The sequence below is a fragment of the Phacochoerus africanus genome, chromosome 14, assembly GCF_016906955.1.
Source record: "Phacochoerus africanus isolate WHEZ1 chromosome 14, ROS_Pafr_v1, whole genome shotgun sequence".
Lineage (NCBI taxonomy): Eukaryota > Metazoa > Chordata > Mammalia > Artiodactyla > Suidae > Phacochoerus > Phacochoerus africanus.
In genome coordinates this window covers 46,699,864-46,725,068 of record NC_062557.1, presented here as the reverse complement: position 1 = coordinate 46,725,068, position 25,205 = coordinate 46,699,864, and the positions used below count along the sequence as shown (strand labels likewise).

The 25,205-nt window shown below is 45.2% G+C and overlaps 2 protein-coding genes across 5 annotated transcripts; one reads left to right on the top strand and one right to left on the bottom strand.

Annotated features, from left to right (window-relative positions):
- Positions 1-1,724: 1,724 nt before the first annotated feature.
- Positions 1,725-17,966, bottom strand: GLOD4 (glyoxalase domain containing 4). Of its 2 annotated transcripts, XM_047757204.1 has the most exons (10): positions 17,825-17,966; positions 15,104-15,153; positions 14,423-14,543; positions 13,327-13,471; positions 8,935-9,071; positions 7,253-7,339; positions 6,869-6,982; positions 6,693-6,779; positions 2,450-2,521; positions 1,725-1,821 (listed from the first exon to the last, which is right to left on the bottom strand). In XM_047757204.1, exons 1-9 carry the CDS (start codon positions 17,912-17,914, stop codon positions 2,456-2,458), a joined length of 897 nt encoding a protein of 298 aa, XP_047613160.1. In that variant the 5' UTR covers positions 17,915-17,966; the 3' UTR covers positions 1,725-1,821; positions 2,450-2,455. The 2 variants fall into 2 exon arrangements, with proteins under 2 accessions (XP_047613160.1, XP_047613159.1); XM_047757203.1 differs by lacking the exon at positions 1,725-1,821 and having other exon boundaries at positions 2,170-2,521; positions 17,825-17,965.
- A 56-nt stretch (positions 17,967-18,022) lies between these two features.
- MRM3 (mitochondrial rRNA methyltransferase 3) lies at positions 18,023-25,055 on the top strand. 3 transcript variants are annotated; one of them, XM_047757200.1, is made up of 4 exons: positions 18,023-18,353; positions 18,617-18,861; positions 21,531-21,698; positions 23,627-25,055. In XM_047757200.1, the coding sequence occupies exons 1-4, from the start codon at positions 18,040-18,042 to the stop codon at positions 24,166-24,168; spliced, it is 1,269 nt and encodes a 422-aa protein (XP_047613156.1). In that variant the 5' UTR covers positions 18,023-18,039; the 3' UTR covers positions 24,169-25,055. The 3 variants fall into 3 exon arrangements, with proteins under 3 accessions (XP_047613156.1, XP_047613158.1, XP_047613157.1); XM_047757202.1 differs by lacking the exon at positions 18,023-18,353 and having other exon boundaries at positions 18,689-18,803; XM_047757201.1 differs by lacking the exon at positions 18,023-18,353 and having other exon boundaries at positions 18,776-18,887.
- The last annotated feature ends 150 nt before the right edge of the window (positions 25,056-25,205 follow it).

Sequence of the window (25,205 nt, the reverse complement as noted above, 5' to 3'; positions counted from 1 at the left end):
TTTCATACTAACTCTCCGGGCTAACCTAGAACGCCTACAACATAGCTGTTCTCAATCTCTCTGGATTTAAACCCAAGAGATATTCAAACTTAATATGCTAAGACCAGGACCACAACCCAAGTCAAAAAGCCAAGTGACTTCTCTGAAAATACAATTCTGGAGATACCAAAGAACTTTTGAACCTCATCTGTTCAAAAACAACAGCTTGGGGGAGTTCCCACTGTGGCGCATTGGAAATGAATCCGACTAGGAGCCATGAGGTTGCAGGTTCGATCCCTGGCCTTGCTCAGTGGGTTAGGGATCTAGCGTTGCCTGGAGCTGTGGTGTAGATCGCAGGCACGGCTCAGATCCTGTGTTGCTGTGGCCCTGGCAGAGGTGGGCAGCTATGATTCTGATTAGACCCCCTAGCCTGGGAACCTCCATGTGCTGTGGGTGCAGCCCTAAAAGGATAAAAGACTAAATAAATAAATAAATAAATAATAAAAATAAATAAAAATACCAGCTTGGGCAAAACCATTGTTAAACCCTGTTTTGTAGTTGATCATACTATCCCCAGAGGTGGGAAAGGAATCATAACTACTGGTTTAAAATTACTAAAAGCCCTCCGCAGAGTTAATTTTTTTGGTTGCTTTCTAAAAGGCCAAAGTGGTACAGTAAATGGTTTTAGGATGGACAAAATCTGAAAGACTGCAACTAAGGAAAAATGACAGGCAATGAGATAAATAAAAGGAGGCTGTTGTCAGAAAGGTACAACGTCCCAGGAGGTAAACAGCATTCAGTTCTATCATGCATGGCTGTACATTTAAGAGAAAAAAATCAGGATGTTCCAATATAAGATACGCAGATAAAGAGGACTCTATTGTGTGTCTAGTACTTACATAAACTGCTTGTTTTACTGTAACAAACTTAGAAGGTCATATCCCAGCAGCCTAATACACTGGGAAAAGTACAGTTGTTTTTCTCAGGGGAACCGTATTACTAGAAATGAACATAAAGAATTACTTACTAATCTAATAGAAAAATCTGGGAGTTCCCATCATGGAGCAGGAGAAAACAATCTGACTAGGAATTATGAGGTTGCAGGTTCAATTCCTGGCCTCGCTCAGTGGGTTAAGGATCCGGCATTGCCATGAGCTGTGGTATAGGTCACAGATGTGGCTTGGATCTGGCATTGCTGTGGCTACAGCACAGGCTGGCAGCTGTAGCTCCAATTGGACCCTTAGCCTGAGGACCTAGTCAAAATTCATACAGTAATTTCCCCCTACACAGGAAAAAAGTGAACCAGTATATATATACAGGAACATATATAGTTTGGTTGGCTTTGAAACTCACAAATACTTACCAAGAGAATTTAAGCTTGAATGAAAAATGCTGAGGAGCTGGGAAAGGATTTTTTTCCCTCTCAGGGAAGGTAAGATCACCCTATCAGAAGGTGAGCAGAAACTCGCTCTGAAATTTCCATACCCCACCTTGCCAGCAAGGGAGAAGAGCGGAGGCCCTGATTTACAAGTCTTTTCAGGTGTATCATGCAGGAGCTAGTACCTTCTGGGTCAACCCTTTCCCATCTCCTCTGTTTGTTTCCTGAAGTTTGAACCTGGCCACTACCTCATTTCATTTTTTAAAAATTTTTATTTAATTTTTTTAAGGTTTTTATTTTTTCTATCATGGTTGATTTACATTATTCTGTCGATGGCCACCACTTATTTAATAATGAGTCTAATGGACTGGTTGTAAGCAGCTTGATTTCAGAAGCATAATTTCAAAATACATTTCATAATATGCCCAGCTTAATTTATTTCCAGTGATTAAAATGGACTTGTTCTGCAGAATCAAACAGAAAACAAGAAAATATACTTTAATTTTCAAGCTGAAGAAACCACCTAACCCATTTCTAAGAAATCTAACATTTTCTTATGAAGACGTATATACATAAAAACAAAAACAAAAACAAAAAAAACACACAGAGAGCCAGGCACGGGGAAACGCAGCACCTTAGATCCTTCTGTCTGTTTTGTCTGGCTGCTCAAAATTTGAAAGCAAGGAATGTGGGAGTGTCAACCAGGTGTTGGAAATACTCCTGCTATATGCAACTGATCTGGATTCTCATTGAATCTACATGCTTATCAAAACTCCTTCTATCCCCAACACAGGTAATGTTCCACAGAGCTGTCCCAGGCCGGAGAATTTATTATTAATCTAATACAGTCACATACAGAATGTGCCCTTTCCAGGGACAGTGTAGGTAACAGCCAGAGTTCTCCTCTAAATGGACTGACTTTCTCTCTAAAATATATCAGAGCTCTCACATATTAGAAATGCAAATCTCCACCACCCCAGCCTCCTTGGCTGCACGGGAAACAACCAAGCTGGGAGAGTGTTTATCACATAGTGCACACGTCAGGCCTCACACGCATTCGACAGAATCCCAAATGCTTGTTTCACATGGTACCTTCTCTTAACCTGAAGCCTTTGGCTTATTTCGTTCGGCAAACCATTCATCACTTTTGTCTTCTGCCATTGCCTATAGAAACAGAATTGGAATTATTTATTTATTCCAAGTCCATAAAATAAAACATACTGTCCAATTTGTACTTCACTGCACTCTGTCCACAATCAAGAAATTAACAAAAGATATTCATCCAGCAAAGAGCCTTTTTTTGGTTGTTGTGTTTTTAGGGCCACACCCGTGGCATATGGAAGTTCCCAGGCTAGGGGTGGAATCGGGGCTGCAGCTGCTGGCCTACACCACAGCCACAGCAACGTGGGATCTGAGCTGCATCTCTGAACCTACACCACAGCTCACGGCAACGCCGGATCCTTTACCCACTGAGCAAGGGCAGGGACCGAACCCACAACCTCATGGTTCCTAGTTGGATTCGTTAGCCACTGAGCCATGACGGGACCTCCGGGGATATATTGTTGATTTTTTTTAAAGTATAATGATGTCAATATGGTATATATCCAAAAAAACGGTATATCAGAAAATTCCCTAATTTTCACTTTTCAGGTCATCTTAAAATGTGTAAAATATTGAAGTATTTAGGGTTGAAATGACATGGTATCTTCAATTTCCCTTAGAATTCTTCGACAAACTACCCCTCCCAAAAAAAGTGGGCTGAAAAAGAATGATGAAAAATTATAGCAGAGTTGATTAGAGACGGTCACATAGAGATCTGTGTACTCTCCTGTGTGTATTCGGAATTTTTTTTTTCTTTTTTGGCTACCCCACGGCACATGGAGTTCCCGGGCCAGGGATCAGATCTGGGCCGCAGTCCCGACCTAAGCTGCCGCAGTGGCAGCATCTCTGGATCTTTAACCACTTTGCTGGGCCGGGGATCAAACCTGCATCCCAGTGCTCCAGAGACACCGCCAATCCCATGGCGCCACAGCAGGAACTCCATGTTTGGAACTTCTTCTTTTCATTTTTGGTTTTTTAGCCCTGCACCTGCAGCGTATGTAAGTTCCCAGGATAGGGGTCCGAATTGGATCTGCAACTGCCTGCCTATGCAACAGCCACAGCAATGAGGGATTCAAACGCCATCTGTTACCCATGTCACAGCTCATGGGAACGCTGGATCCTTAACCCATTGAGCAGGGCCATGGATCAAACCCACATCCTCATGGATACTAGTCGGGTTCGTAACCCGCTGAGTCACAACAGAAACTCCAATTTTTGGAACTTTTAATCATGAAATTTCGTGGAGTGTTTTTGGCTGTGCCCCTGGCATATGGAAGTTCCCGGGTCAGGGATCAAACCTATCAGAGATAAGTGCCAGGTCCTTAACCCAATGAGTCACAGGAGAACTCCAATCATGAAATATTAAAAATAAATCTATTATGGAAAGACACATACAAAAGACTTGAACATATAATTCACACAACCAATAAACACATGAAAAGATGCTCAGTATGACTACTCATCAGGGAAACGCCAATTAAAATCACAATGAGGAGTTCCCTTCATGGCTCAGAGGTTAACAAAACTGACTAGGATCTATGAGGATGCAGGTTTGATCCCTGGCTTTGCTCAGTGGGTTAAGGATCTGGCTTTGCCGTGAGCTGTGTGTGGTAAGGGTCGCAGATGCGGCTTGGACCCCGCATTGCTGTGGCTGTAGCCTAGGCTGGCAGCTGCAGCTCTGATTCAACCCCTAGCCTGGGAACCTTTTTAGGGCTGTGGGTATGGCCCTAAAAAGAAAAGGAAAAAAAAAAATCATAATGAGACATCATTTTCCATGTACTAAAATAGCCCCCCCCCGCCCCAACCCCGCCAAACCACAGATGTTGGTGAGGACCCAGAGCAGCTGGAACTCTTACGTACGTACATGGCTGATAAGAGCATAAAATCGTTCAATTGCTTTGGACAACTGTTTGGCAGTTTCTTAGAAAGGAAAAGCAATTCCATTCCTAGGTATTTACCCAAGAGAAATGAACCATACCTCCACAAGATTTACATGAGAATATTCACATAAATCTTCTTTTATCATAAATAAAAACCTGGGAAAATTCCAGTGTCTACCATTAGAAGAATGGATACGCAAGTTGTCGCATTCATAAAATTGAATACCACTCAGAAAAAAAAAGTTACGTTGACTGAAAGAAGCCATTCCACTTCTACAAAGTACAAGGATAGATAAAATTAATGTGATAAGAATCAGAAAAGTAGCTGCTGCAGGCAGGAGGGGCTGGGAACTAGAAATGGGCATCAGGGAACTTCCTATAAGGATAAAAATGGAGTTTCCATTGCAGCTCAGTGGTAAGGAACCCAACTAGCATCCATGAGGACTTGGGTTTGATCCCTGGCCTCGACAGTGGGTTACGTACCCGGCGTTGCTGTGAGCTGTGGTGTAGGTCGCAGATGCAGTATGGATCCCATGTTACTGTGGCTGTGGTGCAGGCTGGAAGCTGCAGCTCTGATCTGACCCCTAGACTGGGAACTTCCACATGTCGCGTGTGCAGCCCTAAAAAAGAAGAAGAAAAAAAAGGAATGAAAATGCTCTATATTTTGAGTATTGTTTGCATGAATATATGTAACTGTCAAAACGCATCGCGGTGACAGTAAATTTCCATACACTTAAATTCTATGTGTATTTTACCTCAATGACAACAACCAAACAAAAATGCTTGTTTGGAGCTCGGTGGGGAGTAGGAACTAGAGATCAGGACGTTGAGAACAGACGGGAGCTGAAGCTCAGGGCAGAGGCAGCCAGAGTGGCAGGGAACTTTCACTGGGAGAAGAGAAAGAACATATAATGACAGAGTAAAAGACAGCCAAAGAGGGACTGTGGGCAAAGTCACTGCAGGATCAGTCACAGAAAAAGGTGCTTGTGGCTGGTGGGGAGCCGTCAGAGAGACAAGAAGATAGGGTCTCTGACACTGAAGGAGAAGAGAGCTCTGAAGAGAAGGCAGCTGGTCTGAGACATGAAAAAGCAAGAAGAAGAGAGTCCAACAAACTTGCCAAAAGAGAGGCTGCCTGAGATTCTATTTTCCTTGATGGTGAAATTGGTAACTGCTTTATCTTCGTACATTTCCTGCTTTAATTGACATCAGTTGAGTGTCCATTACTATGTCAGTAGTTTGCCAAGCTCTATAAACCACACAACAATCCTATGAGGTGGACCATCTCATTCCCTCAAATTTTTAGATAAGGAAACTGCAGTTTTAGAGACCTGAAGTAAATTTCTTACGGTCGGTCATATAGATACTAAGGGACAAAACCAAGGCAAATTAATTCATTCCATTAATCACCAGCAGAGTATGCCCTGAGTGTCCACCACCCACCAGGGATGTGCTGCAAGCTGGGGTCCATCACTGGACAGTTGCTTTGGATGCTGCTCAAGGACTGTGTTCAATGAGGATGGAAAAACGGCTGCTGGATTTGGTAAGAGGGAGGTCACTGATGACTCCATGCGAACGCTGCACCATGTGACTGGAGCCAGTGCAGAACAGAGAGAAGCATGAGTGGGAGGTCAGAGTAGAAACAGTATTCAGGAGTTTCCGTCATGGCTCAGTGGTTAACGAATCCGACTAGGAACCATGAGGTTGTGGGTTCGATCCCTGGCGTCGCTCAGTGGGTTAAGGATCTGGTGTTGCCGTCAGCTGTGGTGTAGGTTGAAGATGCGGCTCGGATCTGGCATTGCTGTGGCTCTGGCGTAGGCTGGCAGCAACAGCTCCAATTGACCCCTAGCCTGGGAACCTCCATATGCCGCAGGAACGGCCCTAGAAAAGGCAAAAAGACCAAAAAAAAAAAAAAAGAAACAGTATTCAAACAGATTTTTTTAAAAGAAGTCTTGAGAAGGGATGTGGGGTGAATAAAAGATTTTTAAAAGATGGGAGATCCTGGAGTTCGTTTGCATGTTGATGAGAACAATTTGCTAGAAAGGAAGAGGCCAGTGCTGCAATCGGAGCCCAGATGACCGAAAGAGCTCAGGGAACAGAGGTGTGCAGGCCTCTGTTCACCCAGCAGAACAGTGACGTATGTGGCAGCAATGGTTCCCCAAGGCAGCCGGAGCTGGAGGCAAGGCACAGATGCTGCAATGAAGTTGACACAAGTCTCTGGCTCAAAAGTCACCCTAACAGCAAGAAGACACACTTCTGACAGTAAGATCTGGCCCCCGATACCTTGGCCCTTCTCTGCCCACATGAACACCACCCCCTTGGGCCAAAGGTCATATACATTTAGAAACGAGACTCACGTCATCCAGTAATTTGCTTCCCCCTGGATCCATCTTAGAGAGTTCTCGAAATGCTTCGTCCCCCACAAAGCAAATTTCGTGTCCATCCTACAGCAATAAAGAGAAAAAAATGTGGCCAAAAGAGACCTCAGAAGAAAGCCCTGGTGCAGCGTGTCCCCGTTCTGAGTAATACTTACGGGGTCAGCCAGAATGACGACTTGCACTGTTGCTTTCCCCGGAGTGTCCAGACTCACCAGGGGAGTCAGAATCTTCTGGTTCTCCCTTTTCATCAAGTCTTCTAATTCTGGCAACTTGAGGAAAACAAAAAGGCAAAGTGAGCAAGGGGTCACACGCCACTCTCAGCTGAGGTCCTTGGCAGCCCTGGAGGAACCTCAGATCAACCAGAAAGAACCCTGGCGCCACTTGTTTGATTTTATTATCTCAGCTGCTCTTGAGACAACTGCTGAACTTGATACCACAGCCACGATCAGCACGAACCCAGAGAAGGAAGGGCCAAGGGTCTTAGCTGTTTGAACCAGCTACCCACAGAGATTAAACAAAGACCTGGTACCAAGCATTACCTCTTTCTGGGGGCAAGAAAAGGCAATTCGTCCAAAAGCTGCTGCATGATCAACTGCCCCTTGGATGCCCTGTAGCTCCAGCTTACACTGAAAAGACATGAGAAAATAGGCTTATTTTTTTTTCTTTCTTTTTTTTTTTGTCTTTTTGCCATTTCTTGGGCCACTCCCGCAGCATATGGAGGTTCCCAGGCTAGGGGTGTAATCAGAGCTGAGCTGCCAGCCTATGCCAGAGCCACAGCAACGTGGGATCCGAGCCGCGTCTGTGACCTGCACCACAGCTACGGCAACGCCGGATCGTTAACCCACTGAGCAAGGGCAGGGATCGAACCCGAAACCTCATGGTTCCTAGTCGGACTCGTTAACCACTGCACCATGATGGGAACTCCTTTTTTTTTTTTTGTCTTTTATTTTTTGAAACAGGTTATGTGGTGAAAAAAACCCAAAACCAAAAAACCCCCCTCCAAAACTCAAACTATGCTAAAGGAGTAAGGTAAAAATTAAGGCTTTCTCCTACTCTCACCCAGAGGCAACCAGTCAGCAGTTTCCTACATATCTTTTAGATCTATGACACTTTTTTTTATTACACAGATGGTAGCATACTTTATGCATTATTCTGTCCTTTGTTTTTGTCCAGTTAATGTTATCCTATCAGCACATAAAAACTCTCTTGCTCTTTTTGATGGCTGCTTAGTAATCTATTCTATGGATTACCATAAATCATTGAACTAGTCCTTGAGTCCATAGGGCGTTTGGGTTATTTCTTTTCCTTTTTTTTGGACCACTCCCGAATATGGAGGTTCCCAGGCTAGTGGTCTAATCAAAGCTACAGCTGCCGGCCTACACCACAGCCACAGCAACGCCAGATCCTAGTCGTGTCTGCAACCTACACCACAGCTCATGGCAATGCTAGATCCTTAACCCACTGAGTGACGCCAGGGATCAAACCTATAACCTCATGGTTCCTAGTCGGATTCGCTTCCACGGCGCCACGACGGGAACTCCATGGCTTATTTCTTACATTTTGCTATTAAAAACAATGCCACAAAAGATAACCTCATAGACACTTCTTTGTGCACATGTATGATAAGTATGTCTGCAAAATAAATTCCCAAGAGCAGATTTCCCCTTGTGGTGAAGCAGGAAAGAATCTGACTAGTATCCATGAGGGTGTAGGTTTGAGTCCTGGCTTCCATTAATGGGTCTGATGTAGGTCGCAGACATGGCTTGGATCTGGTGTTGCTGTGGCTGTGGCGTAGGTCGGCAGCTGTAGCTTTGATTCAACCCCTTGCCTGGGAACTTCAATGTGCCGCAAATGTGGCCCTAAAAAGGCAAAAAAAAAAAAAAAAGAAAGAAAGAAATCCTAGGGGCAGACCTGCTGGGTCAATAAATCATGCTCAAATGCAAGGTTATCAGGGGAAAAAAAGAGGGAAACAGCTTATCACGACAGCATGAAATCTTCTCTACATCTCTTCTGATTCAGGAAATCCATTTCAGAAAGGGACAGAGCTCCAAATATAAACAAAGGTAACATCTGGCTGGTGAGCTTATCGTCCATTTTTATATTCTTCTTTCTGTTTTAACTATTGAATCACTATGAAAGAACTATGGGAATAACCCTCATGGGAACCTCATTTACAAGCCAAACTCAAAATAACAGTTTATTTCCCTCCAAGATCGCTCACCTGGTTATCAGCATAGCCCAGCAAAGCCCTTTGCGTCTTTTCATCTTTTTCATAAATTTTCATTCCCAGTAGATTAGACCAGTAGTTCAAGGACTTCTGAAGATCAGACACTGCTAGAGTGACTTTTAATACAGGATCTGTAGGGTAACGAAATAGCAGGAATGGTCAGGGAAATGCCAAGGAATGGAATAGAAGGACCCAAACAGGCTCAGGTATATACAGAATTTAGTTTATGACAAGAAAGGGATTTAAGTCAGTTTGAAAGGGCACATTATTCAACAAGTGGCATTAAGACAAGGAGTTTCTCATTTGGCGGGAGGAAGCTACACCTGAAACTACATGGCAAAATACATTCCTGATAGGTTGAAGGATTAAGTTTAAAGAATGAAAAACCATGAAAATACTAGAAATGATTATTTATTTAAACAATTTTGGGGTGTAGAAAAAAAAATTTTTTTTGGTCTTTTTTTGCCATTTCTTGGGCTGCTCCCACGGCATATGGAGGTTCCCAGGCTGGGGGTCGAATTGGAGTTGTAGCTGCCAGCCTATGCCAGAGCCACAGCAACGCAGGATCTGAACCACATACGCAACCCACACCACAGCTGATGGCAACGCCGGATCCTTAACCCACTGAGCAAGGCCAGGGATTGAACCCACAACCTCATGGTTCCTAGTTGGATTCGTTAACCACTGAGCCACGATGGGAACTCCATAAAGTTTTTTTTTGTTTGTTTGTTTTGTTTTGTTTAAACCTGGCACCAAGGGAAAAACTATAAAGAGGGATTTCCCTAGTGGTCTAATGGTTAGGACTGACCACTTTCACTGCTGCAGCCCAGGTTCAATCAAAGCTGCAGCACAATGTGGGCAAAATTAAAATAAAAAAATTAAAAAAAAAACTGAATTAAAAAATAAAAGTGAAAATGTCCCACCAAGGCTGTCAGGAGAAGAGGAAATAAAGAGTTTATTTTCTTGTTTGTTTGGTTTTTTTGGCCATGCCTGTGGCGTACAGAAGTTCCCAGGTCAGGGATCGAATCTGTGCCACTTCAGCAACCTAAGCCGCTGCAGTGAAAACACAGGACCAAGACCTGCTGCACCACCAGAGAACTCCCAAGAGTTTATTTTTTTAAAAAAACAAAAAATGATGAAGAAATAACTTTGCTGGGTTAATTACACAAAGTGAAAAACTCCTAGACAACCCCCCCCCCCCAAATTACAATCAAAATTAAAGAATAAACAACAAAGTGGGAAACATTTTTTAAAAATGTACATAACAGAAAGTCCATAACATTTTTAAATGAACTTTAAACATCAATAGGAAAAAGATGCACATCCCAGAAAAAAAAGGCAAAAGGCACGAAGCTGTGACCCAGAAAAGGAGGAACTGGAATGGTCGATGAACACATGAAAGCATATTCAACCTGACAAAGAAATTAGAATCCAAATAAAACATTTTGTTATCTAATTGGCAAATAATTTTAAAAGTTCACAGTGTTAACTATTATAGTGCAGGGGGAAAAAACACAATCAGTTATTTAATGGCAGAATGTAACTAGCACATTTCTGGACAATAATGTACCAGAAGGTATCTAAAAAACCTCCCCTATTCATGGAGTTCCCACTGTGGCTCAGCGGTGACAAACCCAACTAATATCCATGAGGACACAGGTTCCATCCCTGGCCTTGCTCAGTGCGTTAAGGATCCGGGCTAGGATTAGACTCTTAGCCTGGGAACTTCCATATGCTGCAGATGTGGCCCTAAAGAGCAAAAGCAAAAAAAACAAACCAACCCCAACCAAACAAAAACTCCTACTGTTCTTGAAAGAGCAAGCCCATCTTCAGCAATTAAAGAAGTAACTGTGGAGGGTGGGAAGGACTGTCATCAGAACACATTCAGCCAGTGCTGCTGGTAACAATGAAATCATCTAAGTAGTTAACAAGAGGCAACTGTTTCTTTTGCTCTGATGTCAGAAGATGGAATTGTTACAATGGACCATGAGAAGAAAATACATATTTAACTATGTACCTTTTTTGATAAAAGACTGGAGAGAGATACTCTAAAATGTTAAGAGTAGTTATCTTCTTTCTTCCTTTTTTTTTTTTTTTTTTTGCTTATTTGTCTAGGGGAAAAATTTTTTTTTGGTTAAAAAAATATAATTATTCTGGAGAAAACCATAATTCAAAAAGATACACAGACCCCCCCCAATGTTCACTGTAGCACTATTTACAACAGCCAAGACATGGAAGCAACCTAAATGTCCATCGACAGAGGAATGGATAAAGAAGTTGCGGTACCAGAAAAAGAGGAGTTCCCATGTGGCTCAGCCAGTAAGCATCTGGCATTGTCACTGCTGTGGCTGAGGTCACTGCTATGGAGTGGGTTTGGTCCCTGGCCCCAGAACCTGCATGTGCTGTGGGTGCAGCCAAAAGTAAATAAATAAATAAATTGACTCTGAAAGTGGAAAAGATGTGGTACATATAGACAATGGAGTATTAGCTAGCCATAGCAAAGAATGAAATGATGCCATTTGCAGCAATATGGATGGACCTAGAGATTATCACGCCAAGTGAAGTCAGACTGAGGAAGAGAAGTATCATGATACCACATATATGTGAAATCTAATTTTAAAATGATACAAGTGAATTTATTCACAAGACGGAAATAGACTGACAGATTAAAAATCAAACTTGTGGTTACCAGAGGGGACATGCGGTGGGGGAGGGATAGGAGTTTGGGATGAACACAGACTAGAGGGGTTCCCGTCGTGGCGCAGTGGTGAACAAATCCGACTAGGAACCGGAGGTTTCGGGTTTGATCCCTGGCCTTGCTCCATGGGTTGGGAATCTGGCGTTGCCGTGAGCTGTGGTGTGGGCTGCCGATGCGGCTTGGATCCCGCGTTGCTGTGGCCCTGGTGTAGGCCGGCGGCTGCAGCTCCGATTGGACCCCTAGCCTGGGAACCTCCATATGCCTTGGAGCGGCCCTAGAAATGGCAAAAAAAACAAAAAACAAAAACAAAAAAAAGAAAATAGAGAGCTAAGAAGGACCTACTGTATAGCACCGGGCAATCTACTCGATATTCTATAATAACCTATATGGGAAAAGAATCTGAAAAAGAATGGATGTATGTATAACTGATTCACTTTGCTGTACACCTGAAACTAACACAATTCTGTAATTCAATAAAAATTTTTAAAAACCATAAAAAATAAAGATCTTCTGAAAGATAAAAAACTAAACTGATTTATTCTCATTTTTAAAAAAAGAATAACATCATTATTTTAATACACTTACCATCATTAGAAACTTTTTTATGGTAAGGTCACGTTCTGAAGAGCTGTTTCACAGCTTTATCTGACTGTGATAAATTCAACACATCTTCCTCAGTTTTCACTGTCTTAGTCCTGTTTGCTAGACTAGCAATACCCTGACTAAAGCAAGGTGTTTCTCACAGGTGTCTCTACCTGGCAGACTCTTTTAGTGTCATCTATTCACTGAGAAATCAGCAAATTCCAGCTGACTCAGACCTGAAGGGAGGGAGGGAGGGAGGGACAGGAACAGTCACGCGTGGGCGGATCTATTCCGGAGTGATTCATTCCAGGAAGAATGGATGCCAGCTAGACTGATAGACTGGATTATTTCTCCAAACACAAATTAATGCCTCAACAGGATTATCATCCCCAAAAAACAACAAATCTTAGGATTGCGGGGCCCTTCATTATTTTATGGACTGAAACATCATTAAGACTAGAGAAAAGGGAGTTCCCTGGTGGCTCAGTGAGTTAAGGATTTGGCATGGTCGCTGCTGTGGCATGGGTTAATCCCTGGCCCAGGAACTTCTGCATGCTGTGGGTGTGGCCAAAAAAAAAAGACGGCGGGGGTGGGGGGTGGGGGTTGGCGGGTGTGTGTCCACAGTGGATTTAAAGGTAGGAGTTTGGTTTCACAGTTAGTATATAAAGCACCAATCACCTATCAATAAAAATTGTCATAAAAATCCCTTCATTTACCAGTGAAATACAGCAGTACCATCTCCTGGCAAGTCCTAACCCCCAACCACTGAATGATTGTTGTTTTTTTTTGCTGAGCTTCTGATGAAAAATAACTAGCATTAGACATAATAGTCAAACACAGTATGAGGGCATCAGCAGCTCCTATTTGACCCTTAGCCTGGGAACTTCCATATGCTGCAGGTGCAGCCCTTAAAAAAAAAAAAATATATATATATATATATATATATATATATATATATATATAAAATTTCTTAGAGAATAACAACACCAGTTTGGGAAAGACAAGTCATTTCATGTAAAAAACTCCGTAATAGCAGAAGTAAGTCGAACTCTCCTCCCCTCAGAGACCTTTAGACAGAAGGCTTTTGTCAATCGGGGTACAATTACCTGACCGAGGTGGACTGCAGTTCTGCAAATAGAACTTATATCCTCCCGGGGCTTCGGTTTCATAAACCCCTTCCGCAACTTCACTGAGTGGCCACTCCAGCTTCCTGGCGTTGCTGACGGCCTGGCTAGAAGCGAGTGTGATTCCCTACGACAAACAAGAGGATCAGCCAAGGGCATAACGACAAGAGGTTTTCTATAGAAGACAATGAGGCAAAAACCTATTGCCTTTAGTCAAATCACCTAAGATTTAATTAATATTCAAAATTTTCTTTCTTTCTTTCTTTCTTTTTCTTCTTCTTTTTTTTTTTTTTGCTTTTTTTAGGGCCCCACTCGAGGCCTATGGAGGTTACCAGGCTAGGGGTCGAACTGGAGCTACAACTGCCAGCCTACACCACAGCTCACAGCAACGCCAGATCCTTTACCCACTGAGCATGGCCAGGGATCGAACCCTCATCCTCATGGATCCTAGTCGGGTTTGTGAACCGCTGAGCCATGAAGGGGACTCCCAAAGTTTTCTTCGATTTTAAAGAAGGTTTTGGACATTTTTCTCCAACAGAGTCCAAACTTCGTGAATTGCAGGACAGAAATTCAAATGCCAGAGAAGTCTGATCCACCTAATACCAAAGACAATCTCTCCTCATGCTCAGTAAGCAGGAGATACTGTAACAGCTGCACAATAACTGGAATTCTTGCATGAATGAACATAGTGCAGTGCATGCAATGCCTTCTTTTTATCCTTACAACCGTCTCAGATTTTTCTCTGACTAGGCTTGGCTGCAACTGAGCATCCCAGTCATGACTGTCCACTGGAGAGGACATTCTCCCAGGGGCAACCTGTCTCCTTCAGAGCTGTGTCTAAGTCCTGAGCTTGCTCCTAAATGCTGGGAGGACACATGTCACCCTGAAGCCAGCTTGGAGACAGGGTGCCCAAGCAGGTTCAGTGTCTTTGTTTTTTTACATAGAAAACATCATAAAAGGAATCACTGAACTGCTGCACTCCAAAGCCACAGATTCAGTAGCCATCATATCTGGCGCTGTATCAGTCATCTCTCTAAAAGGTAGAGCTGAACATCTAAGAGAACAAAATGATACTTACCATGAAGTCATTGCCAAGCTTGTAGTTTCCGATACCATAATTGTACGTCAGTTCAGCAACAAAATGATCATCCTCGGGTCCAAATCCCACCATTGTTTTACTCCATTTCCCATCGTAAGGCCTAGAAAAAAGAAAAAAAAAAAAGAAAAAAAAAAAAGAAACCCAGTGACCACAGACAGGATCTGCATCAGGCCTCCCCCAAAGAAGCACTGGAACAGACAGGTAGGAGTCACTTCTGGGCCCCTGCGTATCCTAACGCCTGAGACGACCTCAGCCGGTGTGCAGAGCATCTGTGGTCGGTGCCCGTGTCCCACGACCAATGGCTCCAAAGACCACCTGTCTGGCACTTAACTTGAAGGAAAGATTCGTTGACCTTGTCTTTAAAGTAGGGGGCTGAATCCTATAGGGACAGTTCTCCAATCTGACTTCAACCTATTTTGGGCATATTCATCAAAGAGCATGCAATTCCCATCAGGCCTTGGAATTTCCCAGCTTGCCATGGCCACTAAGCTTAAGAGATACCCCACAGGTCATTGCTTCATCCAGAGCATATACTTCTTTGGGTTCCTGAAGCTGCCTCCTTAATTTTATTCTGCTGCCTTATAATCATTTGAAGAGACTCCTTTCTATTCTCCAGGGGTTCAGAGTCCAAAGGAGATTTTAAGAAACAAGGCGTCATACCCATTACAGGCAGCTTTGCAGCCCTCGTCAAATTCCTCATGTCGAAGAATCTGGTAAGGGAATTAGAATAAACAATAAAGTTTTCCTCATACTGCACACAGCACATTTAGCATAAAGTAAAATGTCACAACCTAGATGTTATCATCGGTAAGCTTTACCTGTAAAACAAACAAAAGGTAAGGAGCTGTATATCTTTCCAGGGCTAGAAGGAGTGGAGGTAAGAAAGAATAGCTTGTCACCAAGGGTCAGGCAACCAAGCAAGGCTGTGAGATCTATTTAGGGCAGGAAGCAAGTATCGTGGAGTAAAAAACCGCGGAAGACTTAGTAGTTGTGCAACTCTGAGAAGGATGCTTAGGATCTGAGTTTCCCAGTGTGGTGTGAAAACAGATAATTTATCAAGGCATTTGATACAGAACCTAATACACAGGAGACTCTCGATGTGTCAGTTTCTATTTTCCTATTTGAGTCCCATAGCTACTGCTCCAGGACAATCTCCTATCACTTCTCTCATAGACTATCACAAATCATCCTTATGGATCTCCTTCCTTAATTCCACCATAAAATTATGTTCCTAAAGCACAGCTCTGGTCACACCCTGGTCTAAAATGCAAGAGAACTCCCTAATGACTGTGGCATAAAATCCAAATTCCTTAGCATATTATTCAAGACACTATCAGCAGTGGCCTCAAGCTATCTGTCTTGGTATTCAATCTCGACTTCAACTAAGTGATCTAAACTAAAGGCACATAAAACTAGTGGAGATTCCCAAACATATCTTATCTTTGCATTGGCTATTCAGTTTTTCCAGTACATTCTTCCCTCTAATCTAGGTCTGTGGAAATCCTACCTATCTTTTGAGGTCCACTCAAAAGCAAAGTCTCCATGAATTATTTCCTGAGGTCCCAGAGTTAGAGTTAAATCTCTCCTGCTGTATTGTTATAATAATAGCAGCTAACATATGGTATATACAAAGTGTCAAATACTATGCATAATAACGTGTTTAATCTTTACAACCACACTTTAACCAGTGAGGAAACACATTAAGGAAGAACTCTGATTTTGTAACAAATTTCAATTCCGTACCCATTAGCAATGTACAAATCCAATTTCCACCCTCATCTCGGGAGCTGTAACTGAGGATGAATACCAAGATTATTTTCATCTTTGTCACCAAAGCTCAACACAAAACCATGAAATGCGTGTTATTTCAAAAAACTGACTCCCTTTGTGCTCCACGTTTCCTGCAGTGTCTACAATAAATCACAAATTATATACAAAGAATGTCGTCCACCATTCCATTTCTACAAGGGCCAAGTCATCAGCTACTGAAGTCACCCACCAGCAGCGCATCTTGAGAGGAATTCAGGATGGAGAAAAACAAGAAGCATTCTGTTTTCAATACTGGAACTAGATACTTAAGATGCATATCTAAGGAATAATTTCTCTTTGGGGGTCCACGCCCATGGCATGTGGATGCTAGGCCAGCGATCAAATCTGAGCCACAGGAGCAATGACCAGAGTTGCTGCAGTGACTATGCCCAATCCTTAACCTGCTGTGCCACAAAAGAACTCCTCTAAGGAGTTCCTGCCACGGCCCAGCAGGTTAAAAGTCCAATTGCAGTGGCTTGGGTCACTGTGGAGGTGGGGGATCAATCCCCTGCCCGGCACAGTGAGTTAAAGGCTCAGACTCAATCCCTGGCCGAGGAACTTCCATATGCCACAGGTGGGGCCATAAAAAGAAAAAAAGAGAAAATGAGAACTCCTCTAAGGAATAATTTCAATGAACCCAGAACCCATCTTCCCATACACAGAAAAGCACTAAAACCATCAACTTGAGTTGTCTGTTTCTGTGACTAGCAGTATTCTTTTGATGTTCGACTACCTAATTTTGGGTCCCTCCCCCAGTAAAAAAATCTCATATATATTCTAGCTCCTCCCCCACCCCTTCAGAGCAGTTCCTCAGTTATCTGAGAGGCTGTCTTTCAAGCTATAGTCGTCAGGTCCCCAAATAAAACTTAACTCAAAAACTTTAGGTCGTGCGTTTTTCTTTGCATTGATAACATCTAAAATCCCTGCTTATCGGGAGCTTCCCCATGGCTTCCACCTGCCCTAGCCACTCAGGCGATCCCTGCAGAATCAATCGCAGCTGCTCAGAGCTGGAGACAATCCACTTCCAGGTATTGTAGAGGAGAATGGGTTCCGACTTCACACTTAGATCTGGACTCTTGGGAGGAATGTTGGAGCATTCACTCAGGTAAACTTGAGTGGGTGACCATTCAAAAGAGACCATTCAAACCAGCCCCCAAAGAAGCTGAACTTTGAATATGCTGATATCTAAGCCGAAAGGGTCCAAACTAGGAGAGTTCACTGCAAGGGGTATTATATAACTTTTTGTTTACTTTCTTCCCCAATAGATTGGAAGCGTCTCAAGATCAGGAAAAAACATCTGTGAATAAGCTTAAATGAAAGACGTGTGCGGGCACACAGCCGCTGACTAATAAGTGTAAGCCCGCTTTCAAAGTTCTTCTAACTCAAGCCGCCACTCGCGACGCTTCCAGAAGCTGAGGCCCACAGAGCCAAAGGGAAGTCTCGGGGCTAAGGTCCGGAACCTGGGTCCCGGCTGAAATTCACAGGACACCGGTGTCTCCCCTCGCCCGATCGGGTGGGGCTCAGCCACCCGCACCCTTCTCGCACGCCAGCCCCTCTCGGCCCCGTCTGCACCTTCATCCCCAGGACATCACGATAGAAATATGCAGTCTGGAAGCGGTTTCCCACTTTGAACACGAAGTGCAGAGCTCTGCGAGTCGCCATGACCGCGGACACCACCCACCCTTCACGCTTACGGCGCCGCACCGCCCACGGATGACGCAGCTGCCGGTGACGTCACTAGCCGCCGCCGGCGCGCTTTCAATACGAAGCCCAAGGTGCGGGGGAAGATGGCGGCGCTGGTGCAGTGCGTGGGCTGGGCCACGCGAACGTTGCTGCTGGTGAAGCGAGCTCCGGACCTCGACGCGCGGCGCTGGGTCCGGGCGCTGCGGCGGAGCCCGGTGAAAGTGCTGTTTCCATCTGGTCAGGTCGTGGAGCGGAAGCCGGGGCCCGGGAAGCAGTCCCGGAAGGCGGCGGCGGAGGCCAGTTCCCGCGAGCAGCGACTGAATCAGCCGCTTCAGGTTCCCGCATCCCAGACACCCAGCACCTGGGAAGAGTCGGGGCTTCGCTACGATAAGGCTGTCCCCGGGGACAAAAGGCTGAGGTGATGTGTTCCTGAGGCTTGTCGAATATTCTCGTTTCTCTTCCCTTCTCACAGCGAGGCATTGACCTCTTTCCTCCGGTTGGAGGACTTTTTGAAGCACAACTGCTGGTTTTTGTTCTGCGTGGAAGGCAGAATTAAGTGTCTTTCTGGAATTCCAGTTCATTTGTTCCTTTTTCTGTGAAGGGCTTTATGTCTGTTAGAATTAGATGTGTCTCCGTAATGAGCATGTTGGTAATTACCTGTCTTTTTGTTTCCACCCACAGTAGTGTGATGACAATAGTTAAATCCAGGCCATTTCGGGAAAAGCAAGGGAAGATCCTGCTGGAAGGTCGTAGGCTGATTGCAGACGCTCTCAAGGCTGGTGCTGTGCCAAAAATTTTCTTCTTCAGCCGTCTAGAATACATAAAGGAGCTGCCCATTGAGAAGCTTAAAGGTGTTAGCCTCATTAAGGTGAAGTTTGAGGATATCAAGGATTGGTCCGACCTAGTAACACCACAAGGAATCATGGGTCAGTGGTTATCCAGTGTGTCTCTAGTAAGTAGAGACCCAGGGATATATGTTCCTAGTTGTCTCAGCGCAACAGAGTTTATTTAAACCAAATTCAAAGTATTACTGTGCTTAACCTTTTTGTTAAGACACCCAGAAAAATATAGTTCTCAAATCTGTGCATCTTGTATTTTCAGTGGAAACTGAAGCCAGTTTTATGTCATTTGTGTCATGGGTTTTTTATGGTCCCAAGGAATAATCACTGTCCTACAGACCTTATTTTGGGAGGGAGGGTCACTTTTTTAATCTTTAATGTCCAGTTAAAAATTGAGAAAATGTTTATTAAAAAGATTTACTTGGAGTTTGCATTGTGGCTCGGTGGTTAACGAATTCACCTAGGAACCATGAGGTTTGGGTTTGATCCCTTGCCTTGCTCAGTGGGTTAAGGATCCAGCGTTGTCGTGAGCTGTGGTGTAGGTTGCAGACGCAGCTTGGATCCCACGTTGCTGTGGCTCTGGCGTAGACCAGCAGCTACAGCTCCGATTAGACCCCTAGCTTAGGAACCTCCATGTGCCGAGGGAGCGGCCCTAGAAGAGGCAAAAAGACCAAAGAAAAAAAAAAAAAAGGATTTACTTACCCTCCATTTCCACAAAACCTCTGCCAGTTTGGTGATACCTATGCTGTATCATTGACTCTCTTATTCTAGAAGCAGATCTGAGCAATAAGCTGCAATTTATCACCCTCTTAAGCACATTGAACAGGAACCCGTGGCTTCATTTGATTGAATTCAGCTAAGAATCCTAATAGACTGTGTTGTCTGTTGGCACTTAGAAAGTCTTTTTTCTAAATTTGGGAAGGCTATATATATATATATATATATATATATTTTTTTTTTTTTTTTTTTGACTGAACCTGTGACATGGGCATGTAAAAGTTCCTGGGCCAGGGATCGAACCTGAGCCACTGCAGTGACAATGCCGGATCCTTAATCAGCTGTGCCACAAGAGAATTCTTTGAAAGACTAAATTCTTTATATGTTTTTGATATTTAAGATCTGAGAATTGAATAGCAGTGAATTTGGAGATTTTTCTTGGATAGTAAGGGATATTTGGGGCAGAGGGTGTTATCTTCAAGATTCTCATGTTTAGGGCAGGGCCTCACATTACCAGTTGTTTGTGTATTTCCTGCCCCACTGTGCAGCTGTTAACTGGGAGAGGAACTTCTGGGGACTACCTCTTGTTTCTCCCAGTAAATCACAGGGATCTGTGCCTCTGTGGTCAGAACTCCCCCTAGGGTGGAGTCATGGATCCTGAAGTCTCCACTCTAAGTGACCGTGCTTTCATTAGCCATCTCTCTCCACTCCCTACTCCACGCTACAGTGAAAGCATCACTTGTTTTGACCATGCTTGCTACTTTGGGCCTGTGTGTCAGCGGTGGCCAGCCCAGCCTGGACTTCTCTGCCTCCTTTCATCATCATGCCTGCTTTCATCATTTCATAGCTTTTAAAAACATGTATTGTTTAGCTTATCCTTATCATGTTTTATTTCAGATTTGAGGAGGGGGCGAAAGGGAGAAATAAAGAAGATCTAGTACTGCCTGTCAGTCTTCAGGCTCATTCCTAAAATCCAGTAATGTAAGTGGGGCCTCTAGAATTAGGGAGTTCCCATTAACACAGCTGTTCAATTAGAGGTTAATGGGCTTCTGAGGTCCCACTGAATGGTCTGGTCACAATCTGTGACTTTTTTTTTTTTTTTTTGGTCTTTTTGTCTTTTTAGGGCCACAAGCTCGGCATATAGAGATTCCCGGGCTAGGGGTCTAAGCGGAGCTGTTGCCACCGGGCTACACCACAGCTTGTGGCAACACTGGATCCTTAACCTACTGGGCAAGGCCACGGACGGAACCGGAAACCTCATGGTTCCTAGTCGGATTTATTTGATGTATTTCCGCTGCGCCACGACGGGAGCTCCTCAATCTGTGTCTCTTAAGTGCCAGATCTTTTGCAGCACATAGATGCCTGACACCATTCCATTGCCTTCACTGATGGGTTAGGTACAGGTGTTTATGTGTTCTCGCTGTGAATAAACTGGGATTGGCCTGTGGGGTGGGCAGTTTGGCAGTATTTGCTAACACGCCGTTTGTCCATTTCACATGCAGGCATTTTTCCTGGGGAAATATTTGGACATATGCACATATTGATACAGGGATGTTCATTGCAGGGTTTTTTACAACAGGGAAAAGTTGAAAATATCTAAGTGTCAGTCATTTGGGGCAAAATTAAATAAATGTGATACATTCTTTTCACAAAATAACATGCAACCATTAAAAGAATAAGGTAGCTACAAACACGCTGACACGATTAAGTTCTCCAAGACATTTTCTTATAGGGAAAAATAAGTAGATTACAGAGTGATTACATACAGTGTGATTTTTTTTTTTTAATGAATAAAAGGCACTCATGTATGGGTGGATGTACCTACATGTAGGTAGATGCGAACAGCATAAGCTCTGAAAGGTTACACTCCAAGATTGAAAACAGTGATGAGGGAGAGGAGGGCGCTGAACTTTTTCCATCAGAGAATTCTTTCATTTAGTATGTAATTGAGAATATGGAAAGAATGACGACTGAATGAAAAGTCAAATTATTCCCCATGCCCACATCAGGCAAGTGAACTACCTTTTTTGTTTCCTCAGGGATTTTTGCCAAACCTGACCATGCTAAGATGACATACCCAGAGACTCAGCTTCGCCACACACTGCCCTTACTGTTGATTTGTGACAATCTCCGTGACCCTGGGAACCTGGGGACAATTCTGAGATCTGCTGCTGGCGCAGGCTGCAGCAGAGTGTTACTCACCAAAGGTAAGAGCTCCTCATGGTGGATTAGGTGCCATTTGTAAGTGAGCTGGCTCTGCGGGCAGATGCAATGAACTTGGGTCTTGGATCTGTCCCATGGGAACTGTGCGTGGGAGAGCAGTATTTGCGCAGCAGCTTCCTCATCTGTAAAGTGGGCGTGCCAGTCTACCTGGGAGGGTTGTTTTGAGGCTTAAGTGAGATGGTGCCCATCAGGTTGTTAGCACTGTGCCTGGCCCACTCATTCCTGTGGTTTAGCTTTCAGAGTATTTTGACACCTGCTAGGTTATTAAAGAACCTAAACTTAGGGAAGACATAGATGCTGATTTTAACGCTTGGTTGTCTCTTTTTGCCGGAAATGGGCATTAGTAGACTTGGTTCCAAACAGACTTGCCTAATAGTTGGGACATGCCAGAAAGGCCTGTTACCACCTGGGGGGAGGCCAGAAGGGAGGGTCATTCATCAGAAATAGTCAGGCTGCCATTCAGTGTAAATCAGAGTGGTCTCCTGGCTGAGACTTGTCCAAACTGCTCCTTCTAGCCCTTCCTCCAAGTCACACCTTGTTGGGCTGCATCTCTGCCGGCCTGAGAGCCATGTGTGGGGGTCCATCACCAGTACCCCGCTTACCTGCCTCATCGTTGAGAGCTCTGAGAGCAGGGTGTGGTTTGGAACGTATACCTGTACAGGCCAAGCAGTGTGGTTTCCACTTTGATGCTGGTGCGTGAGAGGCAGGGAAAGAGTAGCAAACACTCGGTGGTGCCTAGTGGCCGAGGGTCAGAGAAGCCGATGTTCCTCTAGGCTGGGCCCCTCTTCTGCCCACCCCCCTCCATCCCACCCCCTTGGCACACAGGCCCCCCCCCCCACCCTGTGTTCCCTGCGGTGATGGGAGAGCCCATGGTGGGGGACAGTGTACATTCACCACGTCTTATTTTCCTTTTTAAACTTGGTTTGCCCTCTTAACCCATCCTGATGTCTGACAGACTAACTTTTGAAGTAACTTCTAATGAGGAGACTCATGCTAGCAGGGCAGGGAGGGGCGTAGGTGTGTGGGGCCTGGTCCTGGAAAGGCCCGGTGTCTGCTGATGCACAGGCATGCTTGGGCTTAGCTTGTCTGTAAGGAAGCCTTCTTGCTGGGGTGGGAGAGGAGGAGTGTGTGTGCAGAGGGCAGGGCTCTGGCCTTGGTTCTCCCTGGCTCCCTGTAATCGCCCCCAGTCTAGTTTCCCCATCTCTGGCCCCTTTCTTGCTCCAGTCTGGATTTAGCATTGAAGCTAATTGGGTCTTTCTAAAATGTAAACCGGATTCTGTCACTACTCTGCTTAAAAGTCCTCGTGGCATTATGTTATTTTCCAGACAAAATCCTCAACTCTTCTGCCTGCTTTACATTGGCCCTTCCCTTCCTCTTGTCTCAACTCCATCTTCCCGCTTCTGTGACCGTCCCCTGCCTCCATCTTTCTCTGACGAGCCTCTCCTGTCCTTCAAGGTCCAGCTCAGTGTCCTGTTCTCTGGGTGGTTTTCCTGGTCGCCCTGCTTTGTACAAGGGTTTTCTGTTACCCTGTTCATGCTCTTTTTACATCACTTGTTACTGAAACGGTGGCCACCTGTTGAAATGTCCTCTGGGTGTCACTGCCTGCTGTATCACGAGTTCCTTGAGGCTCAGGGCTTTGATGCGCTTGTATCTCCCGCGCAGTGTCTGGCACACGTGCGTGATAAATGCTGATGCGATGAATAAGTGTTTCAGCACCAGTAGGAATGAACTGTCCAGCCCCTTTGCTGGGCACTGCCATAGCTGGCGAAGCAGAGGTCCCAGCCACCAGGAAGGCCACGACAGGGCATTTTTTTTGCTTTATCTCCTGATCCGAATCGGTCTGATTTACTTCACAGAGTCCCCTGGTCTGGGAAGGTTTGTAATCTTAATTAGACCCTCTCTTATCTCCTAGGCTGTGTGGATGCCTGGGAGCCCAAGGTGCTGCGGGCGGGGATGGGTGCGCATTTCCAGGTGCCCATCATCAACAATCTGGACTGGGAAACGGTGCCCAAGTACCTGCCCACCGACACCCGGGTCTACGTGGCTGACAACTGTGGCCTCTACGCACAGGCCCAGGCCCGGGCGTCTAATAAGGCCAGTGACTACGGCTGGGTATGTGACCGACGAGCCAAGCTTCACCAGTATGAGGAGGAGGGAGAGGATGTCGAAAGTGGAGCCTGTAAAGGCTGGCTCCCTGAACTCCAGGTCCAGACTTACGACGCGGACTGGACCGAGGGCCCCGCAGCTGTGGTGATAGGCGGGGAGACCCACGGCGTGAGCCTCGAGTCCCTGCAGTTGGCCGAGAGCACGGGGGGCGGGAGGCTGCTGATCCCCGTGGTGCCCGGCGTGGACAGCCTGAACTCGGCCATGGCAGCGAGCATCCTGCTCTTTGAAGGGAAGAGACAGCTGCGGGTGAGGGCGGAACACCTGAGCAGGGACAGGGGATACCACTGAGGGGACGTGGGTGGCAGTCCTCAGTTGGAGGTTGTCTCTGTGGTTATGGGAAAGGTAAGTACTTCGGGACTTTCTGCTTAGCCTCAGAAATAACGGCGGCGGCGGCGGTTCTTCCAGATGCCGTCCAGCCTCCCGCAGGCTCCCGTAGATGCGTGTGTTTGTGTGTTGTGAGAGAGAAGCCTAAGTAAGTGGTTCACTATGTGTGTGTTTTTAAATTGTCCACCAAGGAGCATTTTTATGCCCAGAAAGTTCCTGATGGCGTCGTGCTGGGCAGGGAGGACTCCTCCACCGGCTGAGGGTGTTTTGCTGTCGTGGAGCAGCGGTTCCAGGCCACGCTAGGTCACTCACTGCTCTGATCACGGGTCAGTGGAAAATAAACCTGGGTGATGTGTAGACCAGCAGATAACATTTAAAAAGTTCCATTTCCCTGGGGTCAGTGGGTCTTCATGCCTGTCTTTTCCTCTCTGGCCCAGGGATGAGGCCATTGCTGAGACTAGTGACCCTGGAAGCTCGGGGCTGCAGGCGAGGTCTTGGTAGCCAGCTGTCCTTTTGGTTTGGCTGTGTTGGTCTCCGTGGTTGTTCATTCCGGCCTTGAATTAAACAGTTTATGACAGGTTTTCCCCCATTTCTGGCGAAACAGCTTACTTCATGCATCAAGTGGAATTATGCCTTCTTAGCACCTCCGCGGATGTCCTTTTGAGGACTTTTGGTTCAGAAAAGGAGGAAACAGTTTTGAAATTTTCAGCTTAACCCTCTGTCAGCAGAGCCGTACCGGTTTTCCTAACTTCCTGCTGTTAGTCCTACTTGACGTAACACTTCTGGTTAAACGGAATGTCTGATTTACTTTATCTCCCCCCCCCCAATAAACCGAACCACTTGGGTAAATACCACTGTTCCTGGATGCTGTGTGAACAGAGGCTCCTGTGAAGGAAGAGAGGCTGAGGCTCTGAGGATGAGAGCTGGGGGCCCCTGAGCCCACCACTCTGCAGCAAGACCCTGCTGTTCTCTCAAAGCCCCAGGGGACCAGGGGCCACTGG